The sequence below is a fragment of the Stegastes partitus genome, unplaced genomic scaffold, assembly GCF_000690725.1.
Source record: "Stegastes partitus isolate 25-593 unplaced genomic scaffold, Stegastes_partitus-1.0.2 Scaffold417, whole genome shotgun sequence".
NCBI classification, from domain to species: domain Eukaryota; kingdom Metazoa; phylum Chordata; class Actinopteri; family Pomacentridae; genus Stegastes; species Stegastes partitus.
The window spans coordinates 330,623-351,823 of record NW_007578148.1 but is presented as its reverse complement, the minus strand read 5'-3'; the positions used below and the strand labels follow the sequence as shown (position 1 = coordinate 351,823).

The window sequence follows — 21,201 nt, the reverse complement described above, 5'->3', positions numbered from 1 at the left end:
TTTAGCTCACTGATAAACAAAGTGTGACCAAAATATTACCAAAATCTACTCGTGTATGGAAGATCTTTTTAAAAGCCGCCCAAATTACAGCATTTATCAGAGCTAGAATCTTTATAAACAAAGAGAATCATCACATGTTTAACGGTCCTTCAGCTACTTGTCTTTGACACGCTGTTCAATCGGAAAGCGTATTTAAATCTAAACTAAACACTGTGACCTTTCATTAAGATCACTGTTCTATTTAAAAAGTCGCCAAAAATAAATCATTTGCAGGTTAAAAGTTAAAATTTTGTGTTTCTTCGCACAACTATGAGAACCTTAGTGATTCAACGGTGACCAGCAGTCACATGACAATACTTAAGAGTGTATTCAGATGAACTGCAGGCTGTGTCTACACAGAACCGAGAGAAGATAAGTATGCAAACTAATTAAAAACGTAGGTAGTAAATGATCTGTAGTCTCTGAAGCTGCTGTTTTTCATTGCTGTGGACATCTGTGGGCACTTGGAAAAATGTTGGACATGTAGAAATTCCACTTTTTCCTGATTTATGGCATTATAACTCCACAGAAGATGTTTCTTGATTTTTTAAAATCTTTCTAGTCACGGTTGTTCTGCTTCTGTAGAGATGCAGGACTTTATTTTGCAGTAAAAAATGACCTCACAGTGAAGAAAAACCAAAATAAACACCCAAAAACACTGAAAATACCTTCATTTTTTATTGTAATGTTTGATTTTGCTGCAGCATCAATGCTTGAGTTGAACTCTGTGATGTTTCTTAGTAGCACAAGGTGATAGATTTGTCATATTATGTTATCTACAGTATGTGGTTTAGTCCACTTGTCCAGCTCCCACATCCTAATTCAGAGCAGCTGTGTGAACAGCGTGTTACTCATCAATGATGCTGTTGCTGCACCTGAACATCGGCCCCCGCAGACCTTCGATCTTCGTCATACTTCACTCGCCGTATCTGACGACCTGCAGCCCGAAGCTAACAATGCAATCAGCACTGTCGGAGTGACTAACCAGATGATTCTGTCCTCCGAAGCCCTGGGAGGCTGCAAACGAAGGAGGAAGGCGATGAGCAGCATCACCTCTGCAGTGGCGGCTAATTAACAGCAGCTTTAAAGACCTGTGTTCTGAGTAATCCTCAGGTGGTTTCCCCTGTCATGGAGACCCGCTTCCTCTCCAGCGGGACTCCCACGCTCACGGGGAGCCGCAACCAGACACCTGCTTTTGTTTTGTTCGAGGCTCTCCAGGTAGATAAAAGAGCAGATGAGGAGGGGCTGGCGTAGAGGAGGAGAGGCAGGTGCGTCACAGATCTTTGGTTTCAGCTGTTTGGTCTCAGAGCTGGCTGGGCGATAAGAGGAAGAAACAGCAGAGAGCGACGAGGGGAAGTGCAGCAGGGAAAGTTGTTTGCCTGCGAATCGAAGACTTTTTCAGCTGCAGCGAGGGAGAGCCATCGAATAAGGAGACGGAGAAGGAGAGGGAGGCATATTTACAGCAGGGCTACATCTTTTCTCATACACTCAGTCACCTGTGAGGCAGACAGCTGCTCATTCATCAGAGACTCTGCAGCTGTAGCTGATATAATCCAACACTGAGGAGGACATGAAGACCGGCAAGAAATCCTTCATAGGTAGGTGCTGCTTTAATTCGCTGCCTGTGTTCGGGGGGGAATCTGGGGAATCATGTGCAGCCTCTCAGCAGCGCAGCGGAGGACGACGCACCTTAAGACATCAACTTTCACAGCTCAGCCGTCCAAACGCTCTGCTTTGTTTTGCTTATTCAATCATCTGTTTGTTAACTGTTCGATCCCCTCCTCTCTTTTTTGTATTCCCTCTTTGACATCGCCGTCTCTCGTTGGATGGCTTTTTGGTTACACAAGAAATTGGATATGAGATGCGGGAACACGGTTTAGGGCTCCCCTGTTTGTTCTCACGTCGACTGTTTAATTTCCACACCGGAGCCGCTCACCTCCTCGCTGCTGCACTATAACTCATCTGTCACCTGAGAGGATAAAAGCTGCTGCTGGGCCTGGGCCTGGGCCTGGTTCCTGTGTTCAGTGATCAGAATTAAATACCAGTTTTGGTGCCACATAGCTTGAAAATACGCTGAGCTACATTTATCCACAGTGCAAAATGTATTATTGTCACCAAAAAAGGCCTTAAAATCATGAATCATTTACATTTTTAGAAGCTATTCTTTAAAGCAGCTCTGTCGCCCCCCAAAAAATGTGTGCTCCTATACAACTAAACTGCATTCTTCATCATGTTTTAAGGGTATTTTCTCCCGGATTACATTTGCTTGTGACAAAGACATCTCAAATCAGCTTGTCTCCCTCGTTTATTTATTGCTCTACATCAGCCAGCCAGTTATATATTGGATGAAGCTGCTTTCATCAACCTGGTAATCCAGAAAAAAATTAGAAAAAGCTTTAAAAATGACGTGAATATGTCATATTTTAACTCAACTGTAGCTGTGTTGTTCTCCTAAAAATGCATAATTTTGGTTCCTAAATTTAACCCAGCTTCTAGTGAGTAGTTCTAACTTTCAACAAGTACGAAGCGTATTACAAAAAAAACCTAAGGTTCTTTGCCAAATTTAAATGAGAATGCAGTTTAGTTGTACAGAAGCATCATTTTGCTTTGTTGCAACATAGAAAACTGAGAAGGTTTTAAACTTAACAAAGTATTTCTGCAGCGAAAACAAAAACCAAACAGGAACTGACAGAAAGCAGAGACTAGAAATGAAAGCAAACGGACTGAAAAGCCTTTGATCAGGTGGTTTTTAACCAAAACAATGATCTTTTCCTGAACCTAACCAAGCAGACTCGCTGCCTAGCAAAGTGTTTTAGCAGCGTAAGCAAAAAGAAAACAAACTGAAAGCCTCCTCATGCAGACCTTGCGAGTGCTATGATGAGGCGTTCGGCCCGTCGGGAATCTCATTATTTACAGCCTTTGTGGAATTAACAGGTTTTTGCACCACGTAGCTATTGTGCATTCTGGTGCGAGACTACAGTCAGTACTACCATTATCTAAACAAGAACCTACAGGCAGCAGCTGGTTAGCTTAGCTTAGCATTAAGAGCTCAAGAAAAACGAGGGGCGATAGTGGAAGGAAGTCTTGTTCTGTCCTCACGGTGATAAAATCCATCTTTGAGCACCTCTACAGTTCATTAATTTATCATATTTGTCTGTTTTATCCATACAAAAATCACGTATAAAATCAACAAATTGTGGTTTTACTAATTGCTTCTCGACCTTAAAGAGACGAGCCACGAGGAAGTCGCTGCGCCCAGCAAAACATGTAAAACCACTAATTGTCATTTGGTAGCTTGGTACAGAACCAGGCTCTTGGTTTCATCCCGTCTACCGCCTTTGTACTAAACTAACCCGCTGGCTGACGTAAATTAAAATCAGATGTGCACATGTCAGCGTGGTAGAAGACAGGAGATCAAAAAGTTCCAACACTGTCTGTAGTACACGTGCACGGAGAACGTCACAGTCAGGTGTCACCCGTCCACGTGATCCGTCACTTCAGGGCTTCCCATTCATGTCTATGTCAGCAGCAAAGAGAGGCGTCATGTTGCCCGCTCCTCATTTGCACAAAGTTAAGCTCTCGGCTACTTTATGTAAATCCATCCTCCTTCCTGCCGTCTGCCGCCTCTGGAAGCTCCTCACAAACCTTTAAACTAACCACTGGTGATCTGAAGCGGAAACAGATTCAGGAGCTGTAGACAAACATTTTGGTGACCTGTTTTGGTAAACAAGCCACCATGTTGGTTTGAAATCCAGGAGAAGACAGCTTTGGGCCAATCAGGTGCTGCCACTGCTTGCAAGGTTGTAGGAGGGTGAAGCCCATTGAGGAGCATCTGTCAGTAATCTGTTGTAACATTGTTGAGTTGTGCGTACATCAATGTACACCCCAATGGAAATGCACCATAACTGTCATCACGCCATCATCATCATCATCTTCATTACATGAGCTTCTGTGACCCCTGGTTGGTGCAAACTGGAGCAAAAGAAAACATCCCAAAAGTCGTGGTGTTCTGGATTAGCTGCATCGTCAATGGAAGTCAGTTTGCAGCAGCTCAGGAGCATCATAGTTCTGTTCATAGTTCTATTTAACATTCCCGTGGCTGAACATTTGGGAATTTGTCCCCCAGAGCTGGACTGAGTTTTAACGTCTTCAGTGCTCAGATGCAATTTCTTCGGTTGTCACCTGTCCTGCTTGTTCGATTTGTCTCCTTGTGTCGTCTTCCTCTTCCTCCAAAATTAAATTCAAGGTGAAAGGTTGCCATTTTGACAGTGTTTATTCATTCAGAACAAGAGACTGAACCAGAAGTTTCTCCCAACGGCAGCATCAGCAGTTTGCTCGTTGTTCCATTCAGCATTCATGTGGTTGTACATTTGGGAATCCGTCCCCCAGAGCTGGACTGTCACTGCAGAGTTTTAATGTAACGTCTTGAGGCATCTGATGGAAAACATTCAGTAAAAACAGCTTGAAGTATTATGGTGAGCTGGCATTCATGTGTTCAGGTGCAAGTTTTTTGGTTGTCGCCTGTCCTACTTGTTAGATTTGTTTCCTCGTGTCTTCTTCCTCTTCCCCAATATGAGATTCAAGGTGAAAGGTTGCCATTTTGGCAGCATTTAATCATCAAGAGCTCATCATAGCTTGACATGTTTACATATCGGGCCTTCTAGGCAGCGTTGCAGGAGCACTGGGAGCAGATACCTCGCTCTACAGGGATGTCAGCCACGTTTAAATCAGGTTTTTGGATTTTAAAGGCACAGTCTTGGAACTTTTTGATCGCACCTTGCAGCTCACGGGTGGCTGTGACTCAGGTGCTAGAGTGGGTTGTCCTCCAATCGCAAGGTTGGTAGTTCCATCCCGTCCTTGGGCAAGACACTGAACCTGAAGTTGCTCCCAATGGCAATGAGAAAACACTGTAAGGCGCTTTGAGTACCGCTATGGTAGAAAAGCGCTATTTAAGTGCAGACCATTTATATCTTTCTGACTTAATTCCCTGCAAAAAAAAAAAAAAAGCAAATGTAATATATAATATTTCCCAAAATGCCAAACTATTCCCTTCAGGCTGTCACCAAACTAGGCCATTTATGTTGTGTTTTTCTGGTGTTCTTTAGCCACACAAAGGCTGATCATTAATTTCACGTGACTCGCCGTGTTCTGGATTAGCTGCATTGTCAGTGGAGGCACGCCTAAAACAATTTGCAAATGATTGAAAACTGCTCCCCGTCACATTTTTCCTGCACATGACTAAATCAAAGAGACGGCTCGCTGATCTCTCGCGGCCTGTTTACAAAACTGGAAGAACGTGCAGGCTGTTTGGAATAACCCACCTAAATTACCCGCGCAGAATTTAGCAGCTGATCAAATCTGACATGGCAATGCGCCGTGCAGTCACGCCAACACGCCTTCATTTAGATCTCGCACGCCTCGTTTTAATAGCTGTTGACAAAGTTCCAGAGATCGGCGCCGATTCAAACACGCCACATAATGACACTTATTGTCGTCAGCGTCGACAGTAAATCACTTCTCACGCTTTTCATTAATTAATTGGCTCGGTTTCCAGCGTCCACGTTTGATTGATTCCGAGTGGATGTTTTCCGGATGAGTATCTCGTGAGGTTTACGCTGAGACGCAAACCAGATCAAATGCTGGTGACTCTTGTGGTGACGCCGCTGTATTTAGGTTAACGGTGACATTCGATGCTCACTTCAGAGGCCACGCTGCTTCTCCTATTATCACAGCGAGGGTCATGAACAAAGAAAAAGGGAACTGTCTAAATAACGGAAGTCACCACTGTCCTCTGATTCATGAATGAAAATGGTTTCGGTGTCTGTTGTTATGCGCTTCCTTCCCTCTGAGTCTCTTATAGAGTCACATATGCAGTGTTGAGAATAACCTCCAACGAAGCAAACCCATGTTAGACTGGAGATAAAGCCGGAGTACACGATGAAGAAGTCCTCCTCGCGCCGTGTTAGTAATTATAGCAGTAACAGCAGTCACATTAATATAATTAATAGAGGCTTTGCTGCTTCTAAATGGGCAGGATCATCCCACTTACTTGGCAGCAAATTAAAGTAATATATTATGGAGTGATTTGGAAGCAGTGAGTCACCGCGTAAAGAGAGCAACCATTTCTTTCCTCCCTTTATCTGATGAAGCAGGCACATGAGCAGCCATCTAATCCCCCGTGGAGAGTAGAGAGAGAGAGAGAGGAAAAAAAAAAAACACATTTCATCTACTGCCTGGGAATTGAGGAGGGAAACAAAGACGGAGTAATTCTAACTCCGGTTTCATCAGCCAGAATCTGCTCCCACTCGGTGAGGCCCGAGGCTGCACTGCGACGCCACCTCCGGTCTCTGCGGCTCTGCGAGCGACAGCAAAGAACTGCTGCAGCAGAAACCGGATTTGGATGGGAGCTGCTGCGCGTGGGAGTGGGAACGCAGGAGGCCGCGATCGCTCCTCAGAGCCGGTCACCGGGACTCACGTTGTAATTAGGCAGCCTCCATCCTCGTTAGCCGGCAGCCCTCCTGCCAACGTTGCATTTGGCCACCGAGGACCGGTTTGCCTGCATGACTCATCCGTCCACCTCCTGCTGCCTCCTACGCTGAGGAGCAGGTACCAGTCTGGTTCGTGCCTCTCATGTGTTACTATTGCATTCAGAGCTGAGCATCTGATTTTCTGACAAAACAAACCAAATAAATATGCTCCCCGACGGGCTTCCTCCTGCCCCCTCACTGGAAAATCACAGGCGCCAGAATGACAACAATTAAGGATGAAAATAGCAATTAAATGTCATTTACTTCGAGACATTGTTGTTTATTAAATGGTCAGAAATAAGAGGAAGATGCATACTTTGAGTTAATCATTGCCTTTACTGTATGCAGACTGAACATAACCAACAAAAGCCCGTTCTGATCCAGAAAAACAATCAGTTTCATCACCGTCCAAACTCCAGAAATATCACATTTCTGGACGTAGACGACCACGGAAACCAGCCGACATCCACATTCATACCAATATTTCCGCCATTTTAACCATAAAAAAATGCTTAAACTAAATAATAAATTCAGTTAATCAATTAACTGATGCCATATAATAACGTCGTCAGCTCTACTTACTGCTGTTCCTGATGTTTTTAGAGCCTTTACTAAGCATCTGGGTGAAAGAATATTCCATCCACTGTGATGAAGATGTTTTCAAAAACGCTGCACTGCATTTTTTTTTAAATAACACAAAGATGGTGTTGGACATGTCTCCATGCATGATGTCAACCACGATTAAATATGCTGTTATTTGGTATTTTATATTTCCATACGAACTACAGCTATAATTTTGCTTATAATTCTATGTTTTACTTACAAAAAGAGCATTTACAGCAGTCTTTTTCAGGAGTTATAGTCACAATCTAAAAATTGGGTTAAAAGTTTGATTAGAAAATGTATTTGTTCCCGTCTAGATGGTTAGAAAAGTCTTGGACATCTATTCCACTGGCTTCCGCAGCTCTTTGAATCTGCATTTCTTTCATCCAAAAACAGGCTTTAATTTGGTTTATTTACCACATTGCAGGATAGATTTGCACCCACCTGTTATTACAAGTTAAATCTTTAAAAAATACCAAATGCTGCTGCTCCGTTGATGCATCGTCTTCGTTGCTCGGTTTCATCTGAATCTGAAAAATTCACCAAAAGCTTTCAACTGGTGTCGTAGTTTGAACTTTTCAGCTGCACTGTTACTGCTAAACGAACCCCTAATTAATCCCTCAGTACCTCCAGCAGCACAGTAAAACCAGCCTCAGTGCTCTTGTTTTATCTCACACTGATTATTTTATGTTGTATATTTATTGTTGAGGGATTGTTTCTGTCGTTGCACTGGGACGACTAATGCAAATCAGCCGCAAGCTAACTCTGGTGCAACTTCTTTTAATTGTGTCCATGCAAAAAAAAACAACAACGAAGAAATAAAAGTCAACACCATCATTAGACTGGGTGAGAAAGCTGAACAACTCGCTACAGGAAAATGTTTAATTTCCGCTAATATGCAGACGATTATTTTTCATTTTAGTTTTAGTTTCCTGTTTTCAATAAAAGCCAGGAGAAAATTTGAATTTAACCACTTTAGCCTATTTATCAAAGCACGCAGGTTATAATCTCAGTGTTATTATTTGCTTTAAACACATAAATAAAAACAAACAAGGACAGATGAATGATGTCATCTTGAAACATATTCAATAAATTTAACAGAATCTCAGTTCTCTTGGTTGTAAACCCCACCAGCAGCTGAAAAAACTCACGATCCAAAGCTGGAGTTTTCGTTCATCTTGCTCATGTTTTATTCCAACATCACTTTAAATGAGTTCCTCCGACAAAAACCTGAAGTTCTGGTTTCATTTCGGCTCACGTGACGCTCAAACTGGAGCAACTTTTTGATGCAACCTGTGCGCCGACCTGCACCCCGCTGAGGCTGAGCAGTGATGATGGATGGAAAACCCTGAGAGCCGCAAAGGCTTGTGCACGAACCGCTGGCAGGTGACTAACGTGACTGCTTGTCAACGAGCGGAAACGGCGCCTGCATCAATCACACGGTTGGACAGAGTGATGGAAAGCAGGACGGCTTTTGGGAAGCTGCTAAATAAAACCTGATTAATCTGTCATGTGACGCAGAGCAGCGCTGGGCCTGAGATGCAGAGAGAAACTCAGCAGCGTCCATCCCCAGTGAGACGAACACGATACACTTGAATGGTTCACAGAAACACGACATGAGGTGGGGATAAAGCCCCGGAGAGGTGTCGGTGTCGTGCAATCGGATCCGGTGTGTTGCTGTGTGTAAACAGAGCTGAAGCTGAGCAGTGAGTGTTTGCTCGGGTCGCCTTCCAGGGTATGATATGATATACAGCCAGCTGGCTCTGCACCAGTGGTTTCTGTTTGGGCTCACGCCACAGATAAGGCACCTAACTTCCTCTTTCATCGATGCGAGAACTACCGGCCTCGCTTCCTCTAAATCATGCATGACTGTCACATGTCGAACCGAGGACAGAACGGAGGAGTTCCCCATGACACATATCGCTGGAAAGAATCCTCAACTGGCTGTTTACAAGAGATCGTACACTTAACGTCCGTTTACAGCAGTGACAGACATGTGTTCTGAGTTTGTCACACCACAAAAAAAACTGTAATTAACCACCCAGCCGAATTTGAGTGATTAACGTAATTGCCAAGTATGCAGAACTAGGTTTTAAAATGGTGAGAGAACAAGCAGTCGTCTTTGCTCCGACATGCTGGGCGTGTCTGCTCAAGTCCAAACGATCTGTCCGAACACAGCTTAGTTTGTTTAAATCAAACAGCTCAGATGTGAAATCACGAACACGCTGTAGATGTAAAGTAGTTTTGTCACTTTACAGCTGTGAATAAAACGATCTGCTACAGTAACCTACAGCCGGTGAGACAGAGGCTGAGCTGCTCTGCAAATTCAGCCATCCAGGAAAGACGCATGTGTGGGATAAAAACATAGCGAACAGGTGAACTGTACCACTGATGCTAGTCCACTCAGGTTTTTCTCATTTTCTCTAATATCATAGAGTTAAGGGGAGGAGGGATGCAAACTGTGACTCCAGTGCATCATAGAGGCAAGTTTTGTTTGTCCACCCACAAAATCCTGAAAAACTGTTTAACTGCCACAATTCAGTTCGTGCTTTTAGCTCATATTGTCTGGCACAAAACTAGATTATTCTGATAATTAAATAGTATTTTTAGTATTGTTTTTCACAAAATGTTAAACAACTAGCTCTCAAATGTGACGATTTGAAGGGTTACTTCGTCAACTTTAATAGTAAACTGATGATCTTAAGGTTTTGGAGTTTTAGTCGGTCAACATACGACATCTGGAGATTCATACTGTGAAACATTATAAAGAGTATTTTTCATTTAGTGACAGTTTTCCATTTTGGTTGACAAAAAAATCTACAAAAAAACGTATTATTCTGATAATCAAGAGACAGTTCTACTTATTATTATGTTTAGCGAATATTTTCTTCCACAAAAATGTATTATTTTGATAATTAAATGCTCGTTCTAGTAATTTTTTTTTAGCAAAAAGCTAAACACTTAGCGCTCAAATGTGAGAATTTGATGGGTTACTTCGTCAAATTTAATAATAAAGTAATTATGTTGAGGTTTTGGAGTATTAGTCAATCAACACAAGACATCTGGAGATTTAAGGTTTTGGAGACGTGTTCTACATACATACTTACTGGAAAAAATCAATAAAAATAAACAAAAAATCAGCTTATCCAGGAAGTCTTAAGTAAAGTAAACAATACAACACAAGTTGTAGCACTGAAAGAAATGTGATGTGACTATTACGCCTGATACAGTGTGAATGCTATAACAACATATTACGTAATACACAGTATATTGCTAAATGCATTCCTATTTGTAATACTCAGACACTGATGGAAATGTACTGCAGATAAGAGTCACAGAGCTGTGCCCGAGTAAAGTACAGTCACCGAGTGATTAAACAATACTTTGAGTCAACAGACAGACAATAAGCTCAGCTGAGAAATCACAACACTGGCTGGAAAGTGGAGCTCTGCGCTTCGTCCTCGGGCTCTACGGCCATCTGCATTATGGCGCGGTTATGTAACTTACAAGGTTAGTGGACCACGTCTCTGACAGCTGGACGGGTCCGAGCTTAGATGATGTCATTTGCAGTTTCTCTGAATTTATATAATTCCGTCCAGCCGAGTCGCCTCCACAACCTTGACCTTGTCAGCGGCTGAAATCCACTAATCATTTAAAACTGCGATAAAACGCTGCTTATTATGGGCTGCTCTCTGGTGCAGTGTTACAGCTGAACCGGTCCAACCCATTCCTGTTGCTCACAGAGCTTCATCTCCACACTCAGCTTTACATTCAGCATTTATATTAGATGCTTTATATTCATCTTATTGATTAGTTGTTCTATGCAGAGCTTACAGTGACAGTAGAGGCTTTGTGATTCTGAAAATGAAAGGCACATACAGATTTCTGGAAACTGCTCTGTCAGTGCTGTGTTTTTATATTTACTTCCTGATTTATGGCTGTTATCTGGGCCTTTGGGCTGCAGCTGTTGCCAGGAGAGGCTAAAAACACAGCAGAGAGGACAAATGTAATAATCTCAAGAAGGATGCGTCACATTTTGCGTCCGCAATACTGGAAATTTTGATAATCAAATGATAGCTTTAGTCTTTTTTTTTTAATAACAAATAACCTATTTTGTCAACTTTGATGGGAAACTGATTCTCATGGGGTTATAGCTGGACAACACAAAACATCTGGAGATTCTGCTGAAGGACACTATAAAGGCCATTTTCACTGTTTTGTTCATTTTGAGCATCCATCCATCATCTCTCCACCTTAACCCTCACCAGGGTCACGGGGGGCTGGAGTCTATCCCAGCTGACTCAGGGTGAAGGCAGGTTCACCTGGACAGGTAACCAGTTTATCACAGGGCTACACTTAGAGACAGACAACCAAGCACACTCACATTCATTTAGAATCACCAGTTAACCTCAGCATGTTTCTGGACTGTGGGAGGAAGCCGGAGAACCCGGAGAGAACCCACGCTGCACGGGGAGAACATGGAGACTCCACACAGAAAGATCCCGGGTGTCCTCACCGGTACTAACACTGAGACGCCTTGCAGCCCCATTTTGTGCATGATACTTGATATTTTGATAACTGGGTGATAGATTTAGTATTTTTTTTTAGAAAAACATTAAACTTTTACTGCTCAGCTGTGACAATTTGATGGATTACTTTGTCAAATTTGAACGTAAACTGATTATATGAGGGTTTTAGGCATCTGGAGGTGAAATCTGGGCCTTTTTCACCATTTCTGTGACATTTTCTACACAAACAAAAAGCCCGTGTGTGCAGCGGTGCTATCAGTCACTCTGATTTACGGCTGTTATGTGGGTTACGGGGATGAGAGGCTGCAGCTGAAACGCAGGAGTCGTGACACACATTTCTGCAGACGCTGTGAGAATTTATTGATCTCAGGACGGATGGATGCAGCTCAGTTTTGGTCTTCATACTGTCGTGATGTTTGATAATCAAATGACAGATTAATACTTATTTTTAAAAAATGTTTACTGCACAGATGTGACAATTTTATATTAAGCTGATTAACTTGAGGTTTTGTAGTGTTTGCAAAACAACACAAGACATCTGGAGATTCGTGCTGCTGGACATTAGAAAGGCTATCTTTCACTATTTTGTTCATCCCAGAGCCCCGAGTGTGCAGTGGTGTCACCAGTCACTCTGATTTACGGCTGTTATGTGGGTTACGGGGATGAGAGGCTGCAGCTGAAGCGCAGGAGTCGTGATACACATTTCTGCAGACGCTGTGAGAATTTATTGATCTCAGGACGGATGGATGCAGCACCGTTTTGGTCTTCGTACTGTCGTGATGTTTGACAATCAAATGACAGATTAATAATTATTTTAGAAAAACTTTTACTGCACAAATGTGACAATTTTATATTAAGCTGCTTAATTTGAGGTTTTGTAGTGTTAGCAAGACAACACAAGACATCTGGAGATTCGTGCTGCCGGACATTAGAAAGGTTATTTTTCACTATTTGTTCATCCCAGAGCCCCGAGTGTGCAGCGGTGTCACCAGTCAATCTGATTTACGGCTGTTATGTGGGTTACGGGGATGAGAGGCTGCAGCTGAAATGCAGGAGTCGTGACACACATTTCTGAGAGACTTCATTGATCTGAGATGCAGCACATTTGGGCTCTGATGCTGTTATGATGCTGCTGCAGCTCCTCTCCATAACGACGGCAGATTTTAACGCCTTTGTGTTCACGGTGATCGCAGCCAGTTGGAGATTTTCCATTGAGAGAAACCGAGGAGGAGGAGGAGGCGGTGGGGGTCCTCCTCCTCCTCCTCCTCTTCCTCCTCCTCTGCGGTGAGCTCTCCGCGTCATCCCCCGCCTCCTGCAGGCAGAGTATGGCTGCGGCGGAATCCCGTGACGTCACGCCCGCGGGCCGTTGCCGCGGCAACGCCGATGACGGAGCTTGGGGGCGTCGCCTCACCGGTGACCACGTGCTCCGTATAAGAGCGCGCGGCTGGCTCGCGCAGCGCCAGTCGAGAGCGGAGCGCGAGCGTACCGAGTCCTGCGCGTGTATCGATCAGCGGCTCATTGATAACCGATCGGCGCCTCTGAGGATCTATCGCTGAGGTTTTTATTCATTCTGTTTCCCGCGCCGTGTTCGTGTCGGATACCTGCTCAACATGGCCGTGACCGAGGCTGGATGCGACCTGACTTACTGCAAGATGAGGGGCATCGTAGCCGTTCTCACCGGTGAGCCGCCACATTACGCAATTATTGCATTCATCAATTAAGACCTGATATGTAAATTAAGCTGAGATCGCACCTCTGAGTGATTTTATGCGCCTGAGAAGTGCGCAGAACAGCCGCAAAGACGTGAATTAATCTTCTGTCTTGGTTGAATTACTGCGGAAAAACTTGGAATTAAGCGCCTAAAAAATATGAGAAGTGATGCTGTAATGGGGATCGGGGATGGAAAATGCTTCGCTGGCCGCCACTACTGTTGGTGTCTCAATCTGTGACCCAAGTGGTTGCATAACCTATAAGCCCGCAGCATAAGAGGTCCATGCACGACACGCAGATCTGCACTATGAGGGGATATTTGGAAACTGCGGATTACGGCTCCAACACTGATGTGCTTTTCCTTCTTTATTGTAACGTTTGCTTCCTCTTGTGCTGATTGATAAATGTGTGGCTGATGCTTTCCTCCACTGACGTCAAGGCTTCCCCTCTCTGCAGCTTTCATCAAGGAGAGGAAAATGGGGCTGAATGACTTCATCCAGAAGCTGGTGTCGACCCCACATATCTGCCAACAGTGAGTATATCCATCACTAGCGTTAGATCTGGGATGGAAAGCTGGCCCTGAACTGAGCCGCTCTGGCCGTCGCTGCTTCCTGCTTTGGGTGCTCCAGTATTTATCTCTGATCACTGGCCCATTCATGCTCCAAATCCAATCAGCCACCTGAGTTTGGCAGGACATTCCAGTAAAGGAATAATCTGAGTCCAAGAAGTCGCGGCAAGAATAGTCGTTTCATGACGAGCTCGTTCACAATCTCTCCACTGCATAATCACCTCTCCAGCAAATCCCCTCTGTACCCTAGACGAGGATAAACCTGTAATTCAATTATTACATGACACACGGCCTGGACCGTCGCACCAACCCGGACTCTCGGGGTTCTGCGGTACCAGACGAGTCCCTGCAGAGGATTCGGGGTCAAAAGGGCCCCAAAGCTGGAACGCCGAGTCCCGCGGGTCCGACTGAACCTTTTGTCATGGGTCAGCGGCTTAAGCTTTTCTCAGACAGGTTAGGAAGCTGAGCGACGATGAGCCGCCGTAAACTTGACCTGGAAGTTTCAGACGGTCACAGAGGAACCCATTCAGCTTTTCAGTCCTACAAACCTTTACCTTAATCCAATCATCCAAAGTCAGAACCCGGTTTTATTGCCAAGAAGGGCTGTAATCTGACCTGGTGTTTGGGTGCATGACGAGCAGATTGGCACATTAAATCTTCAAAAACTAAGTTGTAAAGAAAAGGTAAGAGCTGCTCATAAAGTCCTCTTTGTGTTTTCTTTCAGTGCTGAAGTTAACAACTTCCTCAAGATTGACGAGAATCAGAACGAGGAGGAAGCTGACAACGACCAGCTTCCTGATAGTCCGGTAAGCACAGAATGGCTCTTTATTATCCGACTCTTCTTTTATAAAATATGGCAGCTCTCCTATAAATTCCTCCTGTCATGTCTTTCAGATGTGCCTACATTCCCGAAGTTCCCTGGCAGAGGACACTCAGTAAGTAGCCTGTAAACTCTCTTTATTCTAAGCTGCAGTTTTGAGGCAAACATCACCACGTGTCTGTAAAAACAAACCCTAATTTTCTGTCTGCTTCTTTCCGTCAGGATCAAACCCTGTGATTTTGACTACCTCAAAATCATCGGCAAAGGCAGCTTCGGAAAGGTGAGCGTGTCTCCGCAGCTCGCCTTTTATGCAACATCCTGTCTGTGACACCGATACTAATGCGAATGTTTGCCTGGATACAGGTTTTGCTGGCTCGGCACAAGGAGTCGACCAAATACTACGCTGTCAAGGTGCTGCAGAAGAAAATCATCCTGAAGAAGAAAGAGGTGAGAGCCTTGAGTCGCCTGAATCTGCTGTCCTTCTCTTAGCGTGAGAACAGAGTGTGATACGTGTTCTGACTCGCCTGCAGCAAAAGCATATCATGGCTGAGCGCAGCGTGCTGATGAAGAACATCAAACATCCCTTCCTGGTGGGGCTGCACTACTCCTTCCAGACGACTGACAAGCTGTACTTCGTGCTGGACTACGTCAACGGCGGCGAGGTGAAGCCCGAGTCGCTCAGGAGTCAGAATCAGGTCAGAACGCGACAGCCTGTCTGATGCTGACAGATGTTCTGTTTTTTTATCGCCACAGCTGTTCTACCATCTCCAGAGAGAGAGGATCTTCCTGGAGCCCAGAGCCCGGTTCTACGCCGCTGAGATCGCAAGTGCACTTGGCTACCTCCACTCTCTGCACATTGTGTACAGGTAAGGAGTGATCCTGCAGCGCCCCCCAGTGGACATCTGTAGACACGACATGGAGGGAACATCACTGGTGCATTTTGAATAATCCTTTCTTCTTCCTCTTCTTCGTCACAGGGACCTGAAGCCTGAGAACATCCTGTTGGACTCACAGGGTCACATTGTCCTGACAGACTTTGGCCTCTGCAAAGAAGGCCTGGAGCCCACTGGGACCACGACCACCTTCTGTGGGACGCCTGAGGTACGAAACTAATCTTTATGCTTCCTCAGCATCGACGCAGAAACACCACCCAGGACTTGTGCTGATGTTTTCTTGTTGCCGTCCTCACAGTACTTGGCCCCCGAGGTTCTCCAGAAGCAGGCGTACGACCGCACCGTGGACTGGTGGTGTCTGGGATCGGTGCTGTACGAGATGCTCTACGGCCTAGTGAGTGACATTCTCCTGTTTGTTCATATGAGATTAACTCAGTTTGTTGTAAAAGAAAAACATTCTGGAAATAAAGAGTAAAAATCTGGCAGCAAAGGTGCCAGAAAAACTATGTTTAACAAGTATAAAAACTGTGAAAATACCAGCAAATATCTGTAAAATAATGAAGTTTTTAAGCTGTTGCCAAAATGTGAATTAATAGTTTTCGCTGTGATTTTACTAAATATGAGCCCCGACTTAACAAAACATGGAAAATCTGTCAAAGAGCAACTAAAACAGGAAGAAAATGGCAAATATCTGTAAAACAATTCGATTTTTTTCTTGGTTAAAAAATAAACAAAGTGTCATTTTACGGTCACACTTTGTAAAAGAATGAATTGCTATTTATAAAAATACAGATTTTTGATGTGGACATCTTTTACAGTTAAAACTTAAATTAATATTTTTCTGTTATTTTACTAGATATCTGTAATTTAATAAAACGGGGGGGAAAAATCAGTAAAATACTAAAACAGCTTAAAAAATAAATTTCAGGAATTTTTCAATCAAAAAAATCTGTAAAATAACATTATTATTATTATTATTATCATTATTATTATTAGTAGTAGTATTTTAGAAACAATACAAATTGTGTAAATATAAAAGAAAAAGGACCATAAATACTGAATTTTGATGTGGACATTATCTACATTTTTGGTCTTTTATTTAAAAAATGAATCAGTAATTTTACTAGATGTTATTTGTGATTTAATAAAATAAGGAAAATCTGTAAAATAACAGTTAACCTCAAAAAAAAAAAAAAAATCTTTAAAAAAAAAACCTGTAAAATAAAAATATTTGTGATGATTTATAAACAGTACAAATTGTGTAAAGACAAAAGAAAACAGGACTGGAAATACTTTAAATTTTGATGTCAACATTATCGACAGTTTTGTTCTCTTATTTATTTAAATATTAAATTGTAAACTAATACTTTTTTTCTGTAATTTTACTGGATATTATCTGTAATGAAGCACAACAGGCGGACTCTGTAAACTAACAGTAAACTTTTCAAGAACTTATTGTTCAAAACAGTTTTCATGAAGCTGTTTGCTCATAACAGTGCGTTTTCTCTCCGACAGCCTCCTTTCTACAGTCGTAACACCGCTGAGATGTACAACAACATCCTGCACAAATCCCCGGTGCTGAAGCCCAACGTGTCCAACGCCGGCCGCGAGCTGCTCGAGGGGCTCCTGCAGAAGGACCGGACCAAGAGGCTGGGAGTCAAGGACGACTTTGTAAGTGGCACGGCCTGAATCTGACGCCGTAACGGATCCACGGCTCCTGTTCGCTATCGGTGTGCTCATCTAGTTTCTGTTTCCCTGCAGCTTGAACTCAAGTACCATTCCTTCTTCTCCCCCATCAACTGGGATGACCTGATGGCCAAGAAGATCACGCCTCCGTTTGTTCCCTCAGTGGTACGTTCACGCTTGGATTCTAGTGAATAATTACATTCAGAAATCCTCTGAACGAACTCTGAGTCATTTTTACTCACTGTGGGCTCATTTTTCACTGCATTATAAAGTCCTGCACATGAATAGAAGTAGAGAGAACCCAGCAGCATGGCACAATTATGATGCCATAAATATTTAAAAAAATATTAATTTATTTGATTTTTCACTTGTAAAAAAATCGATAAAACCTGGAGTCAGCATGTGCAGTGTTTTCAAAGTGCTCACAGGTGATGCTGATGTTCAAGAAGCACATGTTGACTCTACATACTGTAGACATTTGATCACTTTCATTTTTAACTTGTTTTCATACTCTTCTATGTGAACACAACCTGCAGCTCAGTCACTAATGGTCTCACAGCTGGGCCCTAAAGTGCAGGATTTTGTTTTTTAGAGCATCTGATTACTGCAAATGGTGTGTTTTTTGCAGATTTTTAAAAATGAGACATGTAGAATAAAAGCGACTTGGATGAAATGCCGGGATTTTAAGGTTAGATTCGGTCAAGTTTTACCAACAGAACTTCGCATCACAGATGATTAATGTAAGCGTAGTTGAAAAACAGTGTAATTTTAGAGTTTCTGACAAAAAACAACAACGTGCCGTTCAAGTTTGTCGGCAGGATTTGGGGTTGAGAGGGTTAAGAGTGGATCATTTTGTCTGTGCTTGGAAATTCCAATCAGTTTACTATCTTAAAAACAGTAGTATTTAAGAATCTTCTTGCCATTCTAATAAGATAATTAATTGTCTGATTACCTGTTTCATGTCTACAATCCTAAGTCAGATCCTCACATTTAAGAAGCTGTTTCCATCGAGCATTTTTCCAGATGACTTAAACAGTGGATTAAATAAATGTCGGGTAGAACTTTTGCTTGACTACATGTCTAATGCTCCCTCCTCCCTTTTTGTTTTACAGTCTGGTCCCACAGACCTGCGACACTTCGACCCAGAGTTCACCCACCTGCCGGTTTCTTCCTCTCTGTGCACCGACAGCCTGACCGTGACCAGCAGCGTCAAGGAGGCAGCCGGAGCCTTCCCGGGCTTCTCTTACGGACCTCCGGCGGACCACTCCTTCATGTGAACACCTTCATCCTGACGGAGAACAAAAAGAAACCAGGACTAAAGCTCTGGATTGATTTGGACACATGGACCACAGCAGAGCAGCCTGTCTGGGGCGCCGTTACAGATAAGAGGATCTAACTGACATGAACAGCTCTGGAGGGATCTTGTGCATGACCCGTGTACAGATGGAGGACTCTCATGTTACGACACCGCCGGCCCCACGCTTCTGCCTCGACCATCCTCAACTACAATACATGCGTGCCAAGTATGGATGCACCGTGGGGCCGTGAAACATCCCTCACAGCGACCGGCGAAGTGACACGAGGAGGAAGTGCCTGAGGTTCAAAAGGCAGTTTGGACGGCAGCGTTGGCAAGAGCCAGATTTATCAACAAAAAAAAAAAACAAAAACACAAAACCCGTTTCCGTTGTTTGGACTTTTGACCAGAGCGCTAGCCGTTATAGGTGATGCCTTCATGAAATGTCTACATATGTTCAAGCTGTTTTTGTTTTTCTTAACTTTGTTTTCATGTGAATGCTCGATTGCACTTGAGGACACAAGGGTCACGAGAAGTGAAACATTTTGCTTCAAGCATCAGCGACTTTGGATTAGACAGCTGCATATCGTTCCACTCTTCATCTCATATCTTTGGACAAAAGAATAACGGCATTTCAATAACACGCTACTAGTGACACTCGGACCAAACAGATGTATGCTTTAACTCAAACACTTTCTTTTGACCTGTTGGTCCTCATAAACTGAAAATCAAACTTTTACTGTACTGTGTAGAAAAAAAGACGTTACATATATTTTATTGTAAAAGAGTTTCCATGTTTTAATAACCACAAACGTTCACTGTTTACGTTGAAGAAGGTTCTGCTTTTAGTGTACATGAGTTCTAAATGTCTCCTTGTGTATATACGTATAAATAGATTTATGAAACTTATATTTCATCTATGGCAATAAATTTATTTTTTTTGTTTTCATGTACTGCTAGCAACTGTGTTAAACTATATCTGCTGTTAGCAAACTTTATGAAGGACTTGTCTTATTGATCCGGAGAGTGTGACACAGAGTTCAACCAGCAATAATCGGCCCACATCAGTGATAGCACACTCATACTGTACATCGATCTTATTTTAAATGGGAGTGATTGCTGTTTTATTGCAAACACTCCAGAAAAACTATAGACGCTATGATTACAAACGTTTGTATTTATGCATCATGTAGAGAAGAACTGTGAATGTCTTGTGTCTGTCCAAGGCGGCCTGATCCATGTATATTGTACATATCTCTTTTCCCAAAACCTTCTGGTCCTTTTTCTAGAAAGTAATCTGGAAAGTGCTTCATTAACTTGGTGAGGAACCACTAGGTGGAGCAGTTTAGCCACTGTCCTGCTGCGTAATACGGTTCTGGAAAGTGCAATAAAATTTTGTCAACACAGAAGGACTAATTAAAGACGTTAAAGCTTTTATCAGAAGTGTAAGTTGTAATTTATGCTCTGATATTCACTAAATTATTAGGGGAGGAGTGCCACTCAAACAGGGGTCTTTTGCGACTTTGTTGTGCTGCATCGTGTCTCCGCGTTTTAGGGTTTTGCAAACAGAAAATTAATTTCCAAGCCTGCTAAAAGTATGAAGAAAAAAAACGACAACAACATAACACACAGTTCTAATAATTTTCTTCCATATGTGGAAGCATTAATTTTCTGTTTTGTACTTTTTATGTGTATTTATTTTCATGCCACTGCTACTGTATAAATAAGAAGATTTACATGATCAACTGAAATACTGAACTGTAATCTGTGTCAGAAATGGCAAATAAAATCTCTAAAATCAATCTGAGCAAACGGTTTTGTTTGAGATGTCATAGATGCAACTTTTACATAATAGATCAAAGTTTTTCATCATTAGTTTCTTAAGTACACGATGAGTTTGTTATACAAAATGCAGAATTTTGACATTTTTTTCATTTAAAAATTACTCAAACTGATTAATTGATTATGAAAATAGCTGACAATGAATTTATTAGTAGACCACTAATTGATCAATCATTGCAGCTCTGGGTATTGGGGGGTAACTACATACAAAAGTAAGCAGTACATTAAAAGGCTTATTTGAAAACAATGCATTTTTATGTTATTTTAAACTATTTCATAAACAAAAATGTCTATTGTGCTTGAGTAAATGAAAGCCTATCTAACGAAGCTGGTTAAAAAATTAAAATTCTCAGTTCTTATCATTTCGTGCTCTATAAAACCTCTTCTGTAATATTCTGTAAAACTGCCCTGTGGGTTTTTCTGTGTTTCATATCAGGGTAATGTGACCAGCTATAGTCTGAACAGAACTGCATGTGTGTCTTGCAAAGCCTGTACACACACATGTAGGAGGCATGAACTGAAGTTAGCCTCTACAACAGCCTTTATGTTTTTATCTTCATCTTTAATTAGACGTGACTGCTTGAATTTTATCAGGTCCCAAAGAAACAATACTTATTTCAACTGTATATTATACGATTGAAAATGACAAATTAGCCCAAACACAGCTAGCTTACAATTAGCAAAATAAAT

At 42.6% G+C, this 21,201-nt stretch overlaps 1 protein-coding gene across 2 annotated transcripts; it reads left to right on the top strand.

The window, feature by feature from the left end:
* Positions 1–1,475: 1,475 nt before the first annotated feature.
* LOC103360135 (serine/threonine-protein kinase Sgk1) lies at positions 1,476–20,471 on the top strand. Of its 2 annotated transcripts, none has more exons than XM_008285802.1 (13): positions 1,476–1,637; positions 13,865–13,940; positions 14,701–14,782; positions 14,871–14,911; positions 15,019–15,076; positions 15,160–15,243; positions 15,327–15,458; positions 15,550–15,662; positions 15,774–15,897; positions 15,988–16,083; positions 17,205–17,360; positions 17,451–17,540; positions 18,488–20,471. In XM_008285802.1, the coding sequence occupies exons 1-13, from the start codon at positions 1,610–1,612 to the stop codon at positions 18,650–18,652; spliced, it is 1,245 nt and encodes a 414-aa protein (XP_008284024.1). In that variant the 5' UTR covers positions 1,476–1,609; the 3' UTR covers positions 18,653–20,471. The 2 variants fall into 2 exon arrangements, with proteins under 2 accessions (XP_008284024.1, XP_008284023.1); XM_008285801.1 differs by lacking the exon at positions 1,476–1,637 and adding an exon at positions 13,165–13,378.
* The last annotated feature ends 730 nt before the right edge of the window (positions 20,472–21,201 follow it).